This window comes from Odocoileus virginianus, chromosome 18 (genome assembly GCF_023699985.2).
Source record: "Odocoileus virginianus isolate 20LAN1187 ecotype Illinois chromosome 18, Ovbor_1.2, whole genome shotgun sequence".
Classification (NCBI taxonomy): Eukaryota; Metazoa; Chordata; class Mammalia; order Artiodactyla; family Cervidae; genus Odocoileus; species Odocoileus virginianus.
The window spans coordinates 13,842,713-13,863,443 of record NC_069691.1 but is presented as its reverse complement, the minus strand read 5'-3'; the positions used below and the strand labels follow the sequence as shown (position 1 = coordinate 13,863,443).

The following is a 20,731-nucleotide window of genomic DNA, read 5'->3' as shown; positions in this document are numbered from 1 at the left end:
ATTTGTGAAAGGAAGAGTCAATTCATGTGGAAGATGTTATTGTTTTCTTATTTTAGGAAATTGCCACAGTCACCCCAGTGTTTAGCAACCACCATCCTGATTAGTCAGCAGCTATCAGCATGGAGGCAAGATCCTCTACTATTAAAAAGATTACGACTTGCTGAAGGCTCAGATGATGATTAGCATTTTTTGACAATAAAGAATTTAATTAAGGAGTGTATTTTTTTAGGCATAATGTACACTTAATGGACCACAGTATAGTGTAAATATAACTTTTATGTGCACTGGGGCATCAAAAAATTCATGTGACACTCTATATTGCAATATTTGCTTTAGTGCCAGTCTGGAACTGAATCCATAATATCTTTGAGGTATGCCTATAATGATAGAACTTGAAGGGATCTGAGAGATTGTGTGATTCAGCCCTATTCTTATACATGAGGAGAATGAGGTGCGGCGAGACCAAAGAGACTTGCCAAGGTTTTCAGCTAATTAGTAACACAAAATAGTTAACACCTGCACCTGCTTCCTAGTAGTTGTTTTTTTAGGCAAAACATTCTTTGACATAAATCACAGAAATATCTTTTTGGATCTACCTCTTTTAGAGTAATAAAAAGAAAACCAAAAATGAACAAATAGCACCTAATTAATCTGAAAAGCTTATGCACAGCAAAAGAAACCATAAAAAAAAAAACCAAAAAGACAACCCACAGAATGGGAGAAAATATTTGCAAATGATGCAACTGACAAGGGCTTAATCTCTAAAATATATTGATACAAATAGCTCACACAGCTCAGTAACAAAAAGCAAGCAACCTAGTGTTGCTCTCATTCCATCACTTGGGTTGTGAATTAAGCTTGGGAAGCCCTCTGTAACTAGTCACTGATTATCTGATCTTGTCATTCTCCCACCCCCACCGCCCTCCAGTTTACTTAACTGGGTAAACAACATTACTTACCCTAAAAAAACAGTAAAATCTCCATGAAGTTCACTGATTTAGGATAACCACTGTTTACTAATGTAGCTGATTCATAGAGTGATAGAATGATAACAAATGGATTTAAATTTCAGGATGAAGAAATTTTTTTTGCGGTTTCAAAAATGTGGTCTAAGGAATATAGGTAAAATGAGTGTGGAGGAAAATATCTAGTTTCCTTGGTTTTTTTTTTTAATCTTTAAATATTTGTTCACATCTCTGGTTTTTTTTTTTTTTAAATTTTTTTTCCCATTTATTTTTTTTAGTTGGAGGCTAATTACTTTACAATATTGTAGTGGTTTTTGCCATACATTGACATGAATCAGCCATGGATTTACATGTGTTCCCCATCCTGAACCCCCCTCCCACCTATCCTTTTTTTACTTCAAAGTTTATAGAAAAGCATTTGTTGAAGGCCCACTGTGTATAAGATGTTGCCCTAAGTTCTGAGAAAAAAAAATAGCAAATGGTTTTATTGAGATTTATTATTTACCATTTAAATTTCTCAAACTCCTGGAAATACAGAGAAAAATAACTTTAAATTTTAAAACACAATAATCTTGAAATTGCAAAAGTAGAGCATTGAATGAGAATAATTGAATATGTGGCACATTAAAAAAAATGCAAATTGCAACTCAAAGTATATTTATAAACCTTCAAAATTTCTTGTGCCGGGAAACCCATTTCCCTGCTTCAGTTCACTTGCTTAATCTGCCAAAATTAGATTAGCCAAAGCATTAATGTGTGTTTGAAGTATGGAAATCCAATATTTTGACAAATTTTAACCAGATGAGAAAAATAAGTACCAACCCTTGCACTTGCCTGAGACATTTGCCATTTAGGTTCATAGTTCTTACCCCTGGTTTACTGATTCCCGGCTTATTTTTCCTGCAGTATTTGTTAAATCAGTTTCCCTCGTGCAATAAATTGACCTGAAAGAGCATGGCAGTTTGCTTTGGAAACCAAATGAACACTTCCAAGTCACTTGGTATCTTGTGATACATCTCATTCGTAACTGTTTTTTGGAGTATGGAAATATTTAGGAAAATTAGTAAAGTAGATATCACATGCATAATTTGACTCAGAGAGTCACTCACATTTTTGCTCTTTGGCTTTGAAATCACTGGAAGGGGAAATAAACAGAAAGAGGAGAGAGGAGAAAATGGTATAGGAACAGATGTTTCTGAGATGAGATGGATGTGGTGGCTGAGAAGTTGGGCTCATTAAAAGCCTTGGTTTCAGACCATAACTCCTACAACCTGCAGGTCAGGCTTTTGCAGAGGGCTGATTGATGGTACTTGCCATCTTGGGATGACTGGTTCAGGCTTTGAGATTGACTGATCAGTGAACCAATCTAGATATGGGCCCCTGGCTCAGAAATTGCATAAAGGACGATGGCAGCAGTGAGTAGAGTAGATTTGATGAGATGTCAGGATTCTCTGAAAACACTGGTCTTGGCTTTCAGTGCAGCCTTTAATTGAATACCATTGAATTCCACCTGGGGGAAACAAGAGATCATGATAGAAGAATCCCTTAGAGGGTGCAACTGACCTGGCTTCAGATGCTTCAGATAACTAACAGGTCAAAAAAAGGAAAAAAAGGTTCATCTGTACCATTTTTCTAGATGCCACATATAAGCGATATTATACGATATTTGTTTTTCTCTTTCTGACTTCACTCTGTACGACAGTGTCTAGGTCTATCTACATCTCAGCAAACAGCACTATTTCCTTCCTTTTTATAACATATATACACTGCTGTGTATCAAATAGATAACTGAGAACTGACTGTACAGCACAGGGAACTCTATACTCAGTGTCCATGATGACCTACATTGGAATGATATTTTAAAAAGAAGGGATCTATATATATCTATACCTATATATCTATATCTATATATATGTATATCTGATTCACTTTGCTGTCCAGGAGAAACTAACACAACATTGTAAAGCAACTATACTCCAGTTAAAAAAAAAAAAAACCAAGAACAAAGGAAAACAAAGTGAAAGCTCTAGATCCATGAGAATACAATCATCTTGCCTTTTAAGAACTCCCACCTAAAGTTATTCTAGTTGGGTACATTACAATACAAAGCTTTGAAACTGTAAAACAAAATAGCTTTCAGACTCAGTTGACAAAAGCTATGCAATTGCCTTTCACTATGTAGAAGTTTCTGAAATGTTAGCTGTTTGGCGACTTCCTAATAATCATCCCTCAGTTTTACCCAGGTCACGAGCTATTCAAAGGGCTGAATCCACAGAGTTGTTTAAATGTATAAGTGCTTCTTAGGAATGGAGGCATGTCCTTGACCTCATTTAATTTCCCAATTATACGTACATGTTCACTGTAGAAAATGTGGAAAATACACAGAAGTACAAAGTAAGTGACAATACTGTCTAGTAACTCCCCCAGTTGTATGGGGGAGAATACCAAGAACATTTCTATAAAGGCAGCAAAACATAAGACTGTTTGGAAATTTGAGAAAACAGCAGTCTTTTTCAATTGGGAGTAATTTTGTTCCCCAACCTCAGGACATTAGATAATGCCCAGAACCATTTTTTATTATTGAATTATAAGAATGACTTATATATATTTTGAAAATGAATCCTTTATCAGATATTCTTCCAGTTTTTGACTTTTCATTCTTCTAACAGAATATCTTTCTCATTAAAAAATTTTTTTTGGCTGCACCGCATGGCTTACCCCAGTAAGAGATCAAACCCACACCCTCTGCATTGGAAGGCAAAGTCTTAACCACTAGACTGCCAGGGAAGTCCCCAGAAACATTTTTATTATTACAACTTAGAAGATATTACTGGGATGAAGTGAGTATAAGCCAGAGATGTGCTAACCATCCTAGAATACACAAAATAGCCCTATATCAAAGAATTATCCTGTCAAAGTGTCAATAGTGTTGACAAACTGTTGATAAAACCATCAAAAGCCTAAGTTCCAATTGTATTTGTTTTGTGTCAGCGTGAAATGGCAGACTTTCCATGTTAGAAAACTGTTCTTCCTACAACATTATAATTATTCTAGGTCCTTGACCCAACCAAGAGATATATATTGTCAAGATTTTGCTGTATAAGCTGCCAGGCTTTTATGTGCAGAGTTTTTATGACAAGCTTACTAGAGGTCTGCCTGCACACATTCAGGCAGATAAGAGCAGTCACTGAAAGCTACTATTTCATGGCTCTGGGGGGGGTGGAGGGGCTTGGCCCCTTTCCTCTTTGGTAAGGAAGGGGCTCTTGATTGGCACAGGTGAGAGTCAGGGAACTTGGGATTCGGAGAGGGGATGAAGGTTACATCGGTTGAACAAAGCTCAAGTAACCCTATTAAAACCAGCACCCCAGCAGACATGACCCCAGATTCTCTTCCTCTCTCTCAACTGACTTTGATTTCCTCTCATTTTTTTCTCCTCTTCCATTTTCATAGAGAATTTTAGAGTTTTGCTTTGTGGATTTTTATACATAAGTGGTATACTACACATACTGTTTTGTCCATGACTTTTTTTCTGCCCAACAATTTAAAAAATATTTTTTCATGTTAACAGAGTGATCTGTTCATTCTAAGTATTGCATAGCAATCCATGAACTGAATATATCATAGTTTAACAGTTACCTATAGACATTTAGATCCTTTCCGTTACTGTCCTATCAAACATAATGTTGCAATAACCTTGATACATGCTTTTTTGTGTTACATGTATTTCTCTGCAGTAGCTTCCAAGAAATGAATTGCTTTGTAGAAAATTGAGCTCATTTAAAATTTTAACTGAAATTCACAAATTGTCTTAAAAAAGCCAAACCAATCTAAACTGTCATTAGAAAATGTATGAGTTCCCATTTTCCTGTATAGTCACTAACACTTGCTATTACAAAACTCTTGTAATTTTTAGCGATCTTATGGGTTAAAAATATTTTTGTAATTTGAATTTCTTTGATATTTACTTTTAGGTTGAGCAGTTTTTCATGTTTTTAGGTTAAGTCATTTATATCTCCTCTTCTGAAAATTACCTTTACATCTCCTTTAACAATTTTGTTTCTTTTTGATTGTTGGTCTTTAAAAAACTTAGTTTTTTAGAAGTTATTTATTCTGGGAAGGTATTAATAGTTTTTCTGTTATTTATTTCCAATTATTTTCACTCAGTTTATCCCTCATCTTTAAACTTAGTTTTTTGGAAGTTATTTATTCTGGGAAGATATTAATATTTTTTCTGTTATTTATTTCTGACTATTTTCATTCAGTTTATCCCTCATCTTTTTAATTCTGGGGTTACCATTCATTTCATAAATTTTAAAATATTGATATATTCAAATTTATCTATTATTTCCTTTATAATCTTGCCTTTTGGATGTTAAGGAGGCCTCCTTTCTTTTAGGTTTAAAATATGTCCTCCAATATTTTCTTCTAAAATTTTCATCATTTGGATTTTTGTTTCTTTAATTCATGTGGACAAGGCTGGGTTTCTGGACATGAAACCTATGTGACTGCACGGAGCCCTACACTTAGAAGGAAATTATGTATTAATTTTTTGTGAGGATGTGAATGATGTGAATGAGGCAGGATATAGATTTCTTTAGGAATGCATGCTCTGTAGTTAAACACTCACATTTGAATTAGCCAGCACTGCTTAACCGTGTAACATCATGTAAATTTCTCCTCAGATTTCTCATCCTTAAATTGGGAATAGTGACAAGAGCCAGCTCAAATCATTGTTTTATTGATGTGATGTAATGCAGGTAAAGCCCTTAGTAAAGAATCTAACAAGCAGTAAGTGCTCATTCAATCTTTGCTCTTATGTAAGTTTTCCTGTGCTCATTTTAATAAAAGATTTTTAAAGTGGCATGACTTACCTTTAATAAGGATCTCTTTTATACAGTACTGTCCAGGTTTTGTTCTGCAGGTTCCAAAGTCCAAAAGACATCCATGAAAGGGGATTGAGAGGTTGCATTGTCTACAAATCACACCTCCAACAGCTCAAGTACAGGATAGGGAAAAATAAGGGGAAAATAGACATCAGAGAGGGAAAAAAAGACAGAGAAAAGAATAATCCAAAAATTAAGTAGTGATTTTCAATTTTAAAAAATGAACAATATTTTATAAATTGATTCTAAAAACTCATATAAATTTAAAATATTTTATTTTGGGAATTTAATGGGGTGAATTTTATAACATATGCAACATTAAAGAAGTGGAAGCACTCTGAACTAATTAAAAATGAAGCCAGGTGGGCTAAACAACTTAGTTGGTTAAAATAAATTCAGGAACTCAGAGCCTAATTAAATTAAACCAAAGTTATTTAGCCAGAATATTTAATTTCAGCCGTATATTCACTGTTAGGCCTTTGTTTCAATGTCTAAGGCAGTATATTACATGTAGTGGGTTCTCTGTGAGCATTTATCGCTTAATGTTTAGGTATTGTTGTTTAGTCGCTAAGTTGTATCAAACTTTTTCAACCTCATTGACTGTAGCCTGCCAGGCTCTTCTGTTCATGGGATTTCCCAGGCAATAATTTTGGAGTGGGTTGCTGTTTCCTTCTCCAGGGGATCTTCCTGACCCAGGGATCGAACCCATGTCTCCTGCACTATAGGCAGCTTCTGTACCGTTGAGCCATAAAGGAAGCCCTGTTTGCACATTGGTAGATTCTAACTCAGGTTCTGTGGAGGCTGTGAAAATCTGTGTTCATTTTATTTTGGCTTAAAAGAGTTATTTATTTTGGTTATGTAAAAGTAGCCCAGAGACTCTTGAACTTAATCAACATAGGTGAGATTGGAAGACATTAACTGAAATTTGAAAGGAAGATCCCTTTTCAAATCTGACTATGCATCAGATTTACTTAGGCAATTAAAATGAACGCAGATTTCCACAGCCTCCACAGCACCTAAGTTAGAATCTATAGGAGGTGGGGCCCAGGAATCTGTATTTTAGGTGCCCAGAAACAGTGGAGGACTTGTGATTTGAATGAAGATGTCTGGACCAGTTTTTGAGAAGCACTGGTTCTACTGAATTCAGGAGTCTCCTTTGTAATAACCCCTGCAGGAAGCCTTGGCTCATGATGGAGAGCTCATTATCATTAAAAAAAAGCTCAGATTGTTAAAGGATTCTTTAGAAATTGAACTAAAATTTGTCTTATGTTCATTGTTTCAATCTTTTAACATATGAAAACCATTGCCATTCCACTCCTATTCACTGATTAACTACAAAGAAACATATATGAAATATTTTGTGCAAAGTATTTTTAAAATAATCTTTAAAAAATATTTATTTATTTAGTGTGCCAGGTTTTAGCTGCAGCATGTGGAGCCTTCAATCTTCCTTGTAGTATGTAGGATATTTAGTTGTGCCATGCAAACTCTAGTTGCAGCATGTAGGACCTAGTTTCCAGGGATGGAACCTGAGCCCCCTGCTTTGGGAGCTTGGAGTCTTACCGCTGGAGCACTGGGGTAGTCCTGTGCAGTGTATTTTATATTTCTGACATATTGGGAGTTGGAAGAGATCATTTTTAATAGAAATTAGTCTGGCTAATGAGGCTAATTAACCTCTGTTGACCACTCTCTCCAGTTTCAAACTCTTCTCAAGACATTTTGGTTTATTTGGTTCACATTGGTACTCTCCCTGAGCATGATAAACTTTCAATCTATAATCATTGATCAACCAACAAATATTTTTTCAAGAACTTAGTTTCTTCCAAGAAGCCTGTTAAGCGATTTACATGCATTAGCCCAGTCATTTCCCACAACTAACCTTTCAGGCAGGTATAGTTTTCTACATTTCACACAAAAGGAAACTGAGGTCATAAAATTTTAAGTAGTTCACTCCAGAGGCAGAGACAGGAGTTAAAAAAGGTCTATTTGAATCCAAACCCCTTGTTTTGAGCAAATACTCCATGTCACTGAAGCTGGCTACCTTTGTGTATCCCAAACCTTCTGATGTCATCCTTCTTGCTGGAGATTTTGAGTCTTCCAAGATTGAAGATCAGTTACCTGCCCAGAGTACTAGAGCTGCTTGCTTCTTCAAGTCATGCCCGAGTGAATTTTCCTCCTGAACTCATGAGTTCTCAAATCACAACTTGTCCTTAGAGATCCACTGCAAGACTCAGTGGCGCCTCATGCTGGGGAGCTTGCATGATGCTGGATCTTTCTCCGTCACGCCTAAGGCCCCTGGACTGTTTTCCGGGATGAGATCTGTTCTAGTTTCTTTCTCTCTCTCCTTCCTTCTGATTCCACACCCGACATTGATAGCCCTCTTCCTAAAAATTTGGCCCTGATATTCTTTACTGTAACTGAAGACAATGCCTTAACTTTTAGGCTTTTTGTTGACTGTGCTTGTTCCATCACATGACTACTTATCAATATATTTATAGGTCCCATACCCTTTCTTCTAGTCTCTTTTTGTCTGAAAATGTATTGTTGGTTTTATTAATATAACCACATATGATATATTCCAATTTGACAAGTAAATTCAAAGTTTCAGGTTTTATATTAAATTAGTAGTTTCCTCACATGATTAATTCTGAAGTATGCTACTTTATGACCTTATTGTGGGAAAAACCTAACAGGCTATATTTAATTATTCAATTGCATATTAAAAATATATATGTAATTTCCTAAACATTATAAATCACAGTGATGGTGACCTTTTTAAAATAACCATCCTTGCTTCATGGGCACTCCTTACTTCATAATTTCTCTCTATGCTGAATCCTCTTCTTTAACCCTCACATCTTTTCTATGTATCCAACAAGATTAATACAATCCCTTGCCTGAATAATTTTTTTTCATGATAACCAAAAGACAGGAAAGCTATTCTCTTGAAAGTTTTCACCTATTCCAGTGTCCCTCTACACATTCTTTACAGAAGAGGAATATGAAGACTTCAAATACAGCAGAGACCCTAGCAGTTTGAGTTTGGTCCTATACTCTGCAAGAAATAATCAGAACTCTATTGTGAATTGTATTTAGTAATGAGGGCAGTGTGGGAAGCAGAGGCTACAAATGGGTGGTCCAGCAGCTAGACCTGGTTTGTTTAACATGGGCCATATTTATAAAGGCTTCCTGCCTAGTTTGGTTAGTTCCAGCTTAACGATAGTAATAGCAACTTCTGGGCCACCATCTACCACCTCAGTGTACTCATATATAAAATGAGAAATAATAGCACTTAACTCTTAGGATTGTGGCACGGATTCAGTGCACTAATACAAATATTTAGACCAGTACCTGGCATATAGGAAGTGATGAATAAATGTTAGCTCCGGGTTCGATCCCTGGGTTGGGAAGATCCCCTGGAGAAGGGAAAGGCTACCCACTTCAGTATTCTGGCCTGGAGAATTCCATGGACTGTATTACCGTCCAGGGTGTCGCAAAGAGTAGGACACGACTGAGCGACTTTCACTTTCTTATTATGAAGGGTTTACATAAGCTTTGCTATAAACACCTTAAATACTTTAAGGACACCCTCCACTTATAATTCTGCAATTTCTTGAGTAATTTTTCCTCTTTTTGATTTATGTGTTCTTAATGACTTACCACCTAAGAGGCAGAATAAGATAAAAGCACCGTTGAAGACAGTCCTCATTCTAAGATTTTTAGCCAAAAAGAAGATGGGAGGAAAGACATGTACCACCATTAAATCTTTCCTGGGGAAGCAATAAAGTTGTACATTTGTTAGCTATCATAAAATGGGAAATGATTAGTTTCATTTATTTCATTAAGAAGGTATAAAGAAATTCACTTTGTGAAGGAAAAATAATGTATTTGTCAAAAATTCACTGTAAATGTCTCCTAGTTTCAGAATATTTTAAGTGTCTTCTTCTTATCAAATGCCATTCCCACCCTCAATAATTTCCCTGAATTGCAAAACTAGAAAATGAAGTAGATAATGTTTTTAGGATAATATCCTGTTAAAAATACTTTTAACTATTAGCCAAAAATTTTTACATATGCTTCTTCACAAATTAATGCTTTCATTGCAGATGATCATATTTATAAGGAAACATGATAGTTAACAATAGTTAATATTTATTAAAATGAAGGGAAAGAAATTATTAGGTTGGCTAAAATATAACAATTCAGTTATGTATGACTTACCTGCCTTCTTCATCAATATGTTGTGGGAATTTTCTAGGTCTTAACTTCTCTAAAGGATAACAGGAAAAATTTCTGATGTAATAGTTTGTTATAACTGAAACCAGTGAGTCAGGTCTCTGATCCTCTAGATTCTAAACAGTTTAAACAGTAAAAATTGCCCAAGTAAACAGACATAAAAATTTTCACCTGAACTGTCTGATCTATATGGAACTTAATTGCATTATTTATGAAATTAACCTAATAAAACTAAGTCAGGTACCAGTTAAACAAATTAACTATAAATTTGGCTAATAATTTCTAAGTTCCCTATGCTACAGATTAATTAGTTCACATACACATAGCCATATGAGCATTTTTGTCTGTTCATTACATAAAGTACTTGATCTTGATATTAAAAAAATACCATATAATCTTTACAGTAGAACTTGATACATTCAGAAAGCTATTTGGTTTTTAGAAAAGTTTATTTATGAATTAATATATAGTTCCAAATTAGTACAATCTTCTTGAAGCAGATTAAAATATAATATGAAGACTGTTGAAATCATTTTGGAACATGTTCCCACCAAATTGAGTGTCTACCCCAAATGTAACCATATTAAATATGTTGGGTGTCTTTTTTATTCTGAGCATTTTTATAATGTATCTGTAATTTGGGAATATGTATAATATTACTTTTTGTAAAAATAGTATCATATACTACATATAATTTTTTTCCTTTGTGTTTCACTCAAAAATATATTTAAAATCTTTTGAGGTCAGTCTTTAAAACTACTTCTTTGTTTTTTTATTGCTATATAATATTTTTGTTATGTATATACTATATTTATTTAGCCATTCCCTGGTTGATTGGGCTTCCCTGGTGGCTCAGAGAGTAAAGAATCTGCCTGCAATGTGGGAGACCTGGGTTCAATCCCTGGGTTGGGAAGATCACTTGGAGAAGAAATTGGCTACCCCCTCCACTGTTCTGGCCTGGAGAATTTCATGTACTGTATAGTCCATGGCGTTGCACAGAGTTGGACATGACTGAGCGACTTTCTCTTTTGCTTTCACTTTTCCTGGTTAATGGCACATCAGTTCAGTTCAGTTGCTCAGTCTTGTCTGACTCTTTGCAACCCCATGAACTGCAGCATGCCAGGCCTCTCTGTCCATCACCAACTCTCAGAGTCCACCCAAACCCATGTCCATTGAGTTGGTGATGCCATCCAACCATCTCATCCTCTGTCATCCCCTTCTCCTGCCCTCAATCTTTCCCAGCATCAGGGTCTTTTCAAATGAGTCAGCTCTTCGCATCGGGTGGCCAAAGTTTTGGAGTTTCAGCTTCAGCCTCAGTCCTTCCAATGAACACCAGGACTGATCTCCTTTAGGATGGACTGGTTTGATTTCCTTGCAGTCTGAGGGATGATCAAGAGTCTTCTCCAACACCACAGATCAAAACATCAATTCTTCAGTGCTCAGCTTTCTTTATAGTCCAACTCTCACATCCATACATGACCACTGGAAAAACCATAGCCTTGACTAGATGGACCTTTGTTGGTAAAGTAATGTCTCCGCTTTTTAATAATGTCTCTGCTTTTTTAACTTTTTAAAGTTAATAAGTTGGTCATAACTTTCCTTCCAAGGAGTAAGTGTCTTTTAATTTCATGGCTGCAGTCACCATCTGCAGTGATTTTGGAGCCCCCCAAAATAAAGTCAGTCACTGTTTCCACTGTTTTCCCATCTATTTGCCAAGAAGTGATGGGACCGGATGCCATGATCTTAGTTTTCTGAATGTTGAGCTTTAAGCCAACTTTTGCACTCTCCTCTTTCACTTTCATCAAGAGGCTCTTTAGTTCTTCACTTTCTGCCATAAAGGTTGTGTTATCTGCTTATCTGAGGTTATTGATATTTCTCCCGGCAATCTTGATTCCAACTTGTGCTTCTTCCAGCCCAGCGTTTCTCATGATGTACTCTGCATATAAGTTAAATATGCAGGGTGACAATATACAGCCTTGACGTACTCCTTTTCCTATTTAGAACCAGTCTGTTGTTCCATGTCCAGTTCTAACTGTTGCTTCCTGACCTGCATACAGGTTTCTCAAGAGGCAGGTCAGGTGGTCTGGTATTCCCATCTCTTTCAGAATTTTCCACAGTTTGTTGTGATCCACACAGTCAAAAGCTTTGGCATAGTCAATAAAGCAGAAATAGATGTTTTTCTGGAACTCTCTTGCTTTTTCAATGATCCAGTGGATGTTGGCAATTTGATCTCTGGTTCCTCTGCCTTTTCTAAAACCAGCTTGAACATCTGGAAGCTCATGGTTCACATATTGCTGAAGCCTGGCGCGGAGAATTTTGAGCATTACTTGACTAGTGTGTGAGATGAGTGCAATCATGCAGTAGTTTGAGCATTCTTTGGGATTGCCTTTCTTTGGGATTGGAATGAAAACTGACCTTTTCCAGTTCTGTGGCCACTGCTGAGTTTTCCAAATTTCCTGCCATATTGAGTGCAGCACTTTCACAGCATCATCTTTTAGGATTTGAAATAGCTCAACTGAAATTCCACATAGGCTCTTCTTGTTTTGTTTCAATGACAAACGATTTTGCAATGTATGTATATGTCCTTGGGCACTTATGCAAGTAGTTTTTCTAAGACTGATCCTAAGGAGTGGAATTATTCAGGGTGTATTTGTGTGATGTTTTAATGTGATGTGCTTAGTCACTCAGCTGTGTCTGACTCTTTGCGACCCCATGGACTGCAGCCTGCCAGGCTCCTCTGTCCATGGCGATTCTCCAGGCAAGAATACTGGAGTAGGTTGCCATGCCCCACACTAGGGGATCTTCTCAACCCATGGATCGAACCCAGGTCTCCTGCATTGCAGGTGAATTCTTTACCAACTGAGGCATCAGGGAAGCCCAATAAATACCATCAAATTGCCCCTGAACGTGACTATCGATCTTCCTACCACCAGCAGAGTATGAGTGCCTTTTTCCCTCATTAATATTGAGTCAAAGATTTGTAATACAATGTTAATTAGAAGCTTAAAATCTAAATTAAAATAGCATTATATTTTAGCCTATCAAGTGGACAAAGATGAAAAAGTTATTGACAAAGGGTATTTTGAAATATGTACTTTTAATTACAGTGTTAGGAAATGTAAATTAATGTATGGGTGTGTGTGTGGGGTATGTGTGTGTTAGTATCTACATGCTATTAGTACATTTACTCATATATGCATACATTAGTGTGTTAGTACATGTGTGTATTAGTACATATGGACTATTAGTATATTTGCACATACAAACACAATAAATACTTTGCATTACATCATATATTGTATAGATTTATCAGTTCAGTTCAGTCGCTCAGTTGTGTCTGACTCTTTGTGACCCCATGGACTGCAGCATGCCAGGCCTGCCTGTCCATCACCAACTGCTGGAGTTTACTCAAACTCATGTCCATTGAGTCAGTGATAGATTTATAGTTTGCTTTAAAAAAACTTTTTCATATTTTGAATATTTATTTTGTCTTTAAGTGTTCCTTAAGAATGTATTTTTAAAGATTCTGTAATATTCGATAGAGTAAATCAGTGGGCTTACTATAATTTATTTAATAATTCCTACATGTTTGTGTATTTCTCATTATATTTTTGTTATGTTTGAGTAGATTTTTAGGATAAATTTGTAGAAATAGAATTATAGGAATAAAACATAAGCCTTTTATAAGACTTCTGATACACATTAGTAAATTGTTTTCTGAAAAATGCCAATTTTAATGCCAATTTAGAGCTATAGTGTGGTATATTCACTGAAAATTTTTTTAAATGAAATATAGTTGGTTTTCAATACTGTGTTGATTTCTACTGTACAACAAAGTGATTCCGATATACATATGTGTACAATCTTAAAAATTCTTTTCCATTAGGGTTTATATACTAGGACTTTGTTGTTATCCATTCTAAATGTAATAGTTTGCATTTACTAACCCCAAGCTCCCAGTCTCTCTCTCACCTGCCCTTCCCTCCCCCTTGCAGTCACAAATCTGCTCTCTGTGAGTCTATTTCTATTTGTCAATAGGTTCATTTGTGTCATATTTTTGATTCCACATATAAGTGATATCATATGGTGGGTTTCTTTTTAAGACTTATTTCACTTAGTATGAAAACTTCTAAATCCGTCCATGTTGCATTACTTGGCATTACTTCATTCTTTTTCTTTTTTTTTTGGTTGAGTAGTATTCTATTATATATATATATATATATATATATATATATATGTAAAACATCTTCTTTATCCATTTATCTGTCAATGGATATTTAGGCTGTTTCCAAGTCTTGGCTATTGTGAATAGTGCTGCTATGAACATAGGGGTGTATACATCTTTTTGAATCACAGTTTTGTCTGAATATGTGGGATTTCTGGACCATATGGCAACTCAGTTTTTTGAGGAACCTCGATACTGTTTTCCACAGTGGCTACACCAATTTATTCACCATGGCATATTCATTTTTAAATTCCCAGTGCTTAGCTTGCACTGTGCCTAGAGCACAATAAGCTCTCGGTTAATGCTAATTTTTCTTCCATTTCTCTGGATGATTTCCTTTTGACCATATATCTACCTTGTAAGTTTGTTTTTGACTTTGATGAGCCATTATTGAAAAACTGTTCCCTTGAATCGAGGTGACATTATCCAATTACTCAATCCATAATATATGTTTGCACAAATATAAATTCTTAGATATTAATTATGAGGACATTTTCTTTAATATATATTATCCATATCTCCTTTCCTTGAGTGAGAATTTTTTTATACTCTCTCTAATTGATCTCTGTAGGAAATAGATATTGGCAGAAGCAATCAGTATGGAATGTGGGGCTCTGAAAGTGGCCACTGGGTGTCTTGGAGTTTTGGAATATAAATTTTCATCTGAGATGCCCTGGAAAGGTAACTGGATACAAAATATTGATTCTTAAATCAATAGCAATACATGCTTTATGATTGTACTGAACATATGAAATTCGGGTACAGGCAACTTGAGTCTGTCATAATTGGAGATGGACTAGTGTGGTTAATTCTGGGAAGGAAGATGGATTTGAGAAGGGGCATGATAAAACTTTCCAGGGTGAAATGAAAGTGTTCCATATTTGATCTGAGTGGTAGCCATGTGTTTATACAAATGTAAAATGTTATTGAACTGTTCATCTTAGATTTGTTCATTGTGCTGAGTAATACCTTCAAAGGACATAGGTTTTCTTTCCCCTCCTCATTAAGAATGAATCAATGGGAGCCTTTCACAAGCACCTCTATATGAATCCAGAATTTACTGAATAGTATAAAGGAGTGATGTTATTCAATAAGTATTTATTCAGTTTCTACTATGTTGCAGACATACTGATTTAATTTTTTTTTTCCCTATATCATTTTGGTAGAGAAGTGAAAGTCTGGTTAAGGTGAGACAGGAGACAGAAAGTTAGAAAGGCATTGCACTAGTTTAGTTAAGAGGTAATAAAGCCTGGAACCAGGGCAACAGGAGGGATGCAAAAGAGGAAATAGATGAGAGAAATGCCAAGGACTAAGTGTTCACTATCCTAATGCAAACTGTCTTGAGTCAGGAAACAGCTCAGTCCTATCTTTTTCTACAATAACACTCCATTTAACACACTTTATTTTTTTTCCCACTTAACACACTTTAAAAGAATTATTTCTTTATATTGTCTCTCGCCAGAGTGTTATCTTCCTAAGCGAAGAAATGCCATCTTGCTATCTCTAGGTTCTAGTAGGATGCCTGGCACATAATAGGTGTTTGATAAATGTTTGCCAAATGAATGGGATATCTTTAGTGGAAGGAAGATCAGAGAAAAGAATCCCAGAGTAGTAGCATGAGGGTAAGAGATTGTGAGAAGGATAAGGGGCAAGGATGAGCCATGAAGTTGAGTGGACTCTCCTTGGGCTGGTGTAGACTGAGGTCCCAGGTGCTGTACTGGGCCTGAGGAGATGAGCAACGTCTGGTTTTCTCAAGGGGTTGTTTGGCTCTCTCTTAAGATGGCTCTCCCCTGGCAGTAAGAAGGAAGAAGTAGCTCGTCCCTAGGAGACAACCTTCTGGCTGAAATCCTAGAATCCAAGCTAGCTACAAGTCCAGAGTCTTTAAAGCTGGATATGCTGGAGAACCGTAAGAAAGCTCTATACAGGCCAATCAGGACAGGACTGTCTGTCTCTAGGGATGGTCACCTCTATGGTAATACAAAGACATTTAATGACTTTAAATAATTCACTTCATCATCCTGAGCCTTGATTTCCTCATCTCCGTGGTGAGGGGCTGGATTATAGTGTTCTGTGGTTCCACATGGACCGAGAAGCCTGGCTGGCCACAGTCCATAGGATCACAAGAGTCGGACACGACTTAGCGACTAAACCACCACCAGCTCCATTTTAGTCCTCCAGTCAGTGAGCAGAAGGAGAAACTCTAAAACCACAGGTTTGGATAAAGCCTGCTTCATAGCAAGAAATGACATTTGTATTCTATGAACCTTGATTTCTCACCATAGTAAGAGGAGTGTATGTGCGTATAGATGGGCCGGTGCCGATCACACCAGCTGCAGTGTGATACACAGATACACACGTTGCAGAGTACTGCTAGTGAGTCACATTTCAGACACTCTCCTCTCTTTTCTGGTAGATTTTGTGATGAATAAAAATGTGAAATACATAACTTTAACATTACACCCAGGAGGGTAAGAGCAGGGTTCAAAAGCACTCCAATACTTACAGTAAGATGGTTTACCTGTAGAGCCATTGTTATCCTGATCTCTGCTAAGAACTGATGCTGAATTATATTACTTTGAAGCTAAAAAAACATTACCACCAACCTGCTTAGGGATAGGAAACTTTTTATTCCCACTTGGGGAGATTCAGAGAGATTACAAGATTTCCTTTATATGAATCATTAAGTAAATGAAGATTTGGAACCAAAAAAGCCCAAGTGTCCTCATTCTTCATGAGGATGTTTCCTCAAATACAGAATGCGAACTTCCTTTATGGATAACAGAGATGTTACAGTAGCAAATGAATATTATAATTTATATGCAGTATAACTAGAATCTGTATCAGTTTAAGATTCTAAAGCAAATTTTAGATATTGCCATTTGTTCATTTATTCAGTAATTACTTATTGACCTCCTAGTATGTGTCAGATACTATATAGTTAAAGCAAAAGCAAAAAAAAAAAAAAACCCCAAAACCTTGCTATCATGCAGCTTGTATTCTACTGAAAGAAAAAGAAATGAGAAAACAAATATATGTACATACAAATAAAATAATTTCAAATAACGATGAGTGGCATAAGAAAATAAAATAGGGAAATGTGATAAACAGTGATGACAGGTAGCAAATATCTATCAGAGTCCCAAAAGGTGTCATGGGTTGAATCGTGTCTTTCCAAAATATATGTGAAACCCTAACCCAGTACCTCAGTTTAGTTCAGTTCAGTCGCTCAGTCATGTCCGACTGTTTGTGACCCCATGCACTGCAGCACGCCAGGCTTCCCTGTCCATCACCAACTCCCAGAGCTTACTCAAACTCATGTCCATTGAATCAGTGATGCCATCCAACCATCTCACCCTCTGTCATCCCCTTCTCCTCCCGCCTTCAGTCTTTCTCCATCAAGATCTTTTCAAATGAGTCAGTTATTCTTATCAGGTGGTCAAAGTATTGGAGTTTCAGTTTCAGCATCAGTCCTTCCAATGAACATTCAGGACTGATTTCCTTTAGGATGGACTGGTTGAATCTCCTTGCAGTCCAAGGGACTCTCAAGAGTCTTCTCCAATACCACAGTTCAAAAGCATCAATTCTTCAGCGCTCAGCTTTCTTTATGGTCCAACTCTCACATTCAAATATGACTACTGCTGGAAAAACCAAAGCTTTGACTAGACGGACCTTTGTTGAGAACCCCATGAACAGTATGAAAAGTACCTCAGAATGTGACCTTTTTTGGAAATAGCATCATTGCATGTGCAATTAGTTAAGTTGCATCATTAGAATAATTTCTAATTCAATATGACAAAGGAGAAATTTGGACAGAGACACACGGGCAGAACATCATGTGAAGATGAAGGCAGAGATTGGGATAATGCTTTTATAAGCCAAGAATGCCAAAAATTGCCAGCAAACCTTCATTAGCTAAGGGAGAGGCATAGAACAGATTCTCCTGCACAGTTCTCAGAAGGAGCCAGCCCTGTCCACACCTTGGTTTTGGATATCTAACTTCTAGAATTGTGAGACAATAAATTTCTGTTATTTAAGCCACACAGTTTGTGGTACTTTGTAATGCCAATGCTAACAGACTAATACATAAGGAAATGGATGGCATACTCAAGGTAAAAGGGATTTTAGAGAAGGAAAACAACCAAGGGATAATGAAACACCTTAGACCCCAAAATAGGTTGTTGCTTCTGAGCTTAAAGGGATAAAGGGAGGGAGCCAATAGTGGAGACTTATGGGAAGTGATGGCTATATAACTTTGGTAAAAGAACATGGCCACCACCAACCAACAACTCAGCATGAGGGGAACCAGGGAAATACCTAGATCTTTCTTTCCTTCTGCCCTTCTGTTTCCTGCCATTGCTTCCCACTGGCAAAACCCAATAGAAAGAGAGAGCAAAGAGGCCTGGTTGATCCATCTTGTGAAGGTCAGCTTCCTGGGTGACAGGGTATGATGGAGAAGAGTAGACAGTATGTTTGGAGGAACAGATGACAGCTGTCTAGCAGGGTTTGGGAAGAGACGGCAGTTGAGCTGAGAACTCAGTGAAACAGCCATCGTGGGGAATTATGTTCCTGCAGAGGGAACAGCAATTGTAAAGGCCCTGAGGTGGGAGTGAACTAATGATTTGAGAAATAGAGAACCAGAGTGTTCAGGTGTGGTGAGTGCAGGGGCATACATACTTGGTGAACTCAGAGAGATGGGCAGTTGTTTCAGCATTTAAGGCCTCGTTTAGGTGTCAGTAAGAAGGTTAGACTTGTAATTGTATTGGGAAACAAATGGAGAATTTTAAGTTATTGAGATGTGATGTGATTTGCATTTTGAAAGGATCGCTGTAACTACTTTGTGGAGTCTGGTTTTAGGAGGGTTAGTGTAGAAGCATGGTGCTTACTTAGGAGGTGATGTTGCTGCTAAGTCATGTCAGTCGTGTCCAACTCTGTGCGACCCTACAGACGGCAGCCCGTCAGGCTCCCCCGTCCCTGGGTTTCTCCAGGTGAGAACACTGGAGTGGTTTGCCATTTCCTTCTCCAGTGCATGAAAGTGAAAAGTGAAAGTGCAGTCGCTCAGTTGTGTCCGACTCTTTGTGACCCATGAACTACAGCCTACCAGGCTTCTCCATCCATGGAATTTCCCAGGCAAGAGTACTGGAGTGGGCTGCCATTGCCTTCTCCAGATAGGAATACTCAAATGAGACATTATGGTGACTTGGACAAAAGTGGTAGATAAGAAGGTGTGGCTCACAGGGGACAGACTGAGGCTCTATGTTTAAAATAGGGAAGAAAGGACTTGTACTTCAACTTATGTGGGAAGGAAGGAAAAATGAGGAATCAAGGTTGATGTCTGGGTTTTTTGGCTTGAGTAATTCGGTGTTTCATACATACTGAGACAGGGAAATTGGGGAAGAGCAGATTTGAGAGGAAAACTCTAAGTTCTGATTGGGATACATTAAGTTTTAAATATCTTATAAACTTCCAAGTAAAGATTACAAGTAGCAGCTGGCAATGAATCTCAAGCTTAGGAGAGAAGTTAGGGCTAGAAATATAAATTTGATGTGTTATTTGAAGCATGTATATGAAATTGGATAGCACTGCCTATTGCAAGATTATACACAGAGAAGAGAGGACTTTTTCTGGCAATATGGAAAGCCAGAGATTCTGAAACCCATGTCTGCTGCGTGACATCTAAAAATACTCAACAACAATTTAAAAAAAACCTTTTGAAATAATCAAATACTCCCTTTAAGAAACTAATGAAAATTCTCCAAGGTTAGGAATAAAGAGGAATAGGAGAACCTGGAGGCAAATGTCGTGGACTGAGTATTTATGTCCTCCCAAATTTCATATTGAATTTGAAGCCTCAGCCCCCAGTGTGGCTATATTTGGAGTTGTGGCCTTTGAGGAAATAATTAAAGTTAAAAGAGGTCAGACTTGTGGTACTCTCATCTGACCGGATTAGTGTCTTTTTAAGAAGACACTGGAGACATCTGACTTCCTCTACCCCCTTCCTCAACCTGAAGAAGCAGTGAGAAGGCAGCTGTCTGCAATCCAGAAAGAGGGTCCTCACCAGAAGTCAAATCTGCTAGAAGACTGACTTTGGACTATTAGGCTCTAGAACGGTGAGACAATAAATTGTTTAAACTACTCAGCCTGTGATGTTTTGTTATGGCAGCCTGAGCAGACTAAGACAACAAATGAACCTTGAATCCTTTGCATATATTGAAACCCCTGGATGTGGGTGGTCTAGAGCTTTGGAACATACGGGATATTGGAGACAAAGTACTGGGTCAGTGCAGGTCATAGACTTATTAGATGCCACTTTACATAGATCCAGGACATATTGAATAGAAAGAGCTATGTCCTTAGGTAAAGGGTGAACTAAAAAAAGAAAACTCCCCTCTCAGAAGCAGACAGCAATATTGGGTGTGGTACTG

The 20,731-nt window shown here is 37.1% G+C and overlaps 1 protein-coding gene across 1 annotated transcript; it reads right to left on the bottom strand.

Annotated features, from left to right (window-relative positions):
• Positions 1 to 1,444: 1,444 nt before the first annotated feature.
• Positions 1,445 to 16,839, bottom strand: C18H9orf57 (chromosome 18 C9orf57 homolog). The gene is made up of 5 exons (XM_070480158.1): positions 16,828 to 16,839; positions 10,070 to 10,200; positions 9,509 to 9,618; positions 5,837 to 5,959; positions 1,445 to 2,475 (listed from the first exon to the last, which is right to left on the bottom strand). Exons 1-5 carry the CDS (start codon positions 16,837 to 16,839, stop codon positions 2,351 to 2,353), a joined length of 501 nt encoding a protein of 166 aa, XP_070336259.1. The 3' UTR covers positions 1,445 to 2,350.
• Positions 16,840 to 20,731: the final 3,892 nt, after the last annotated feature.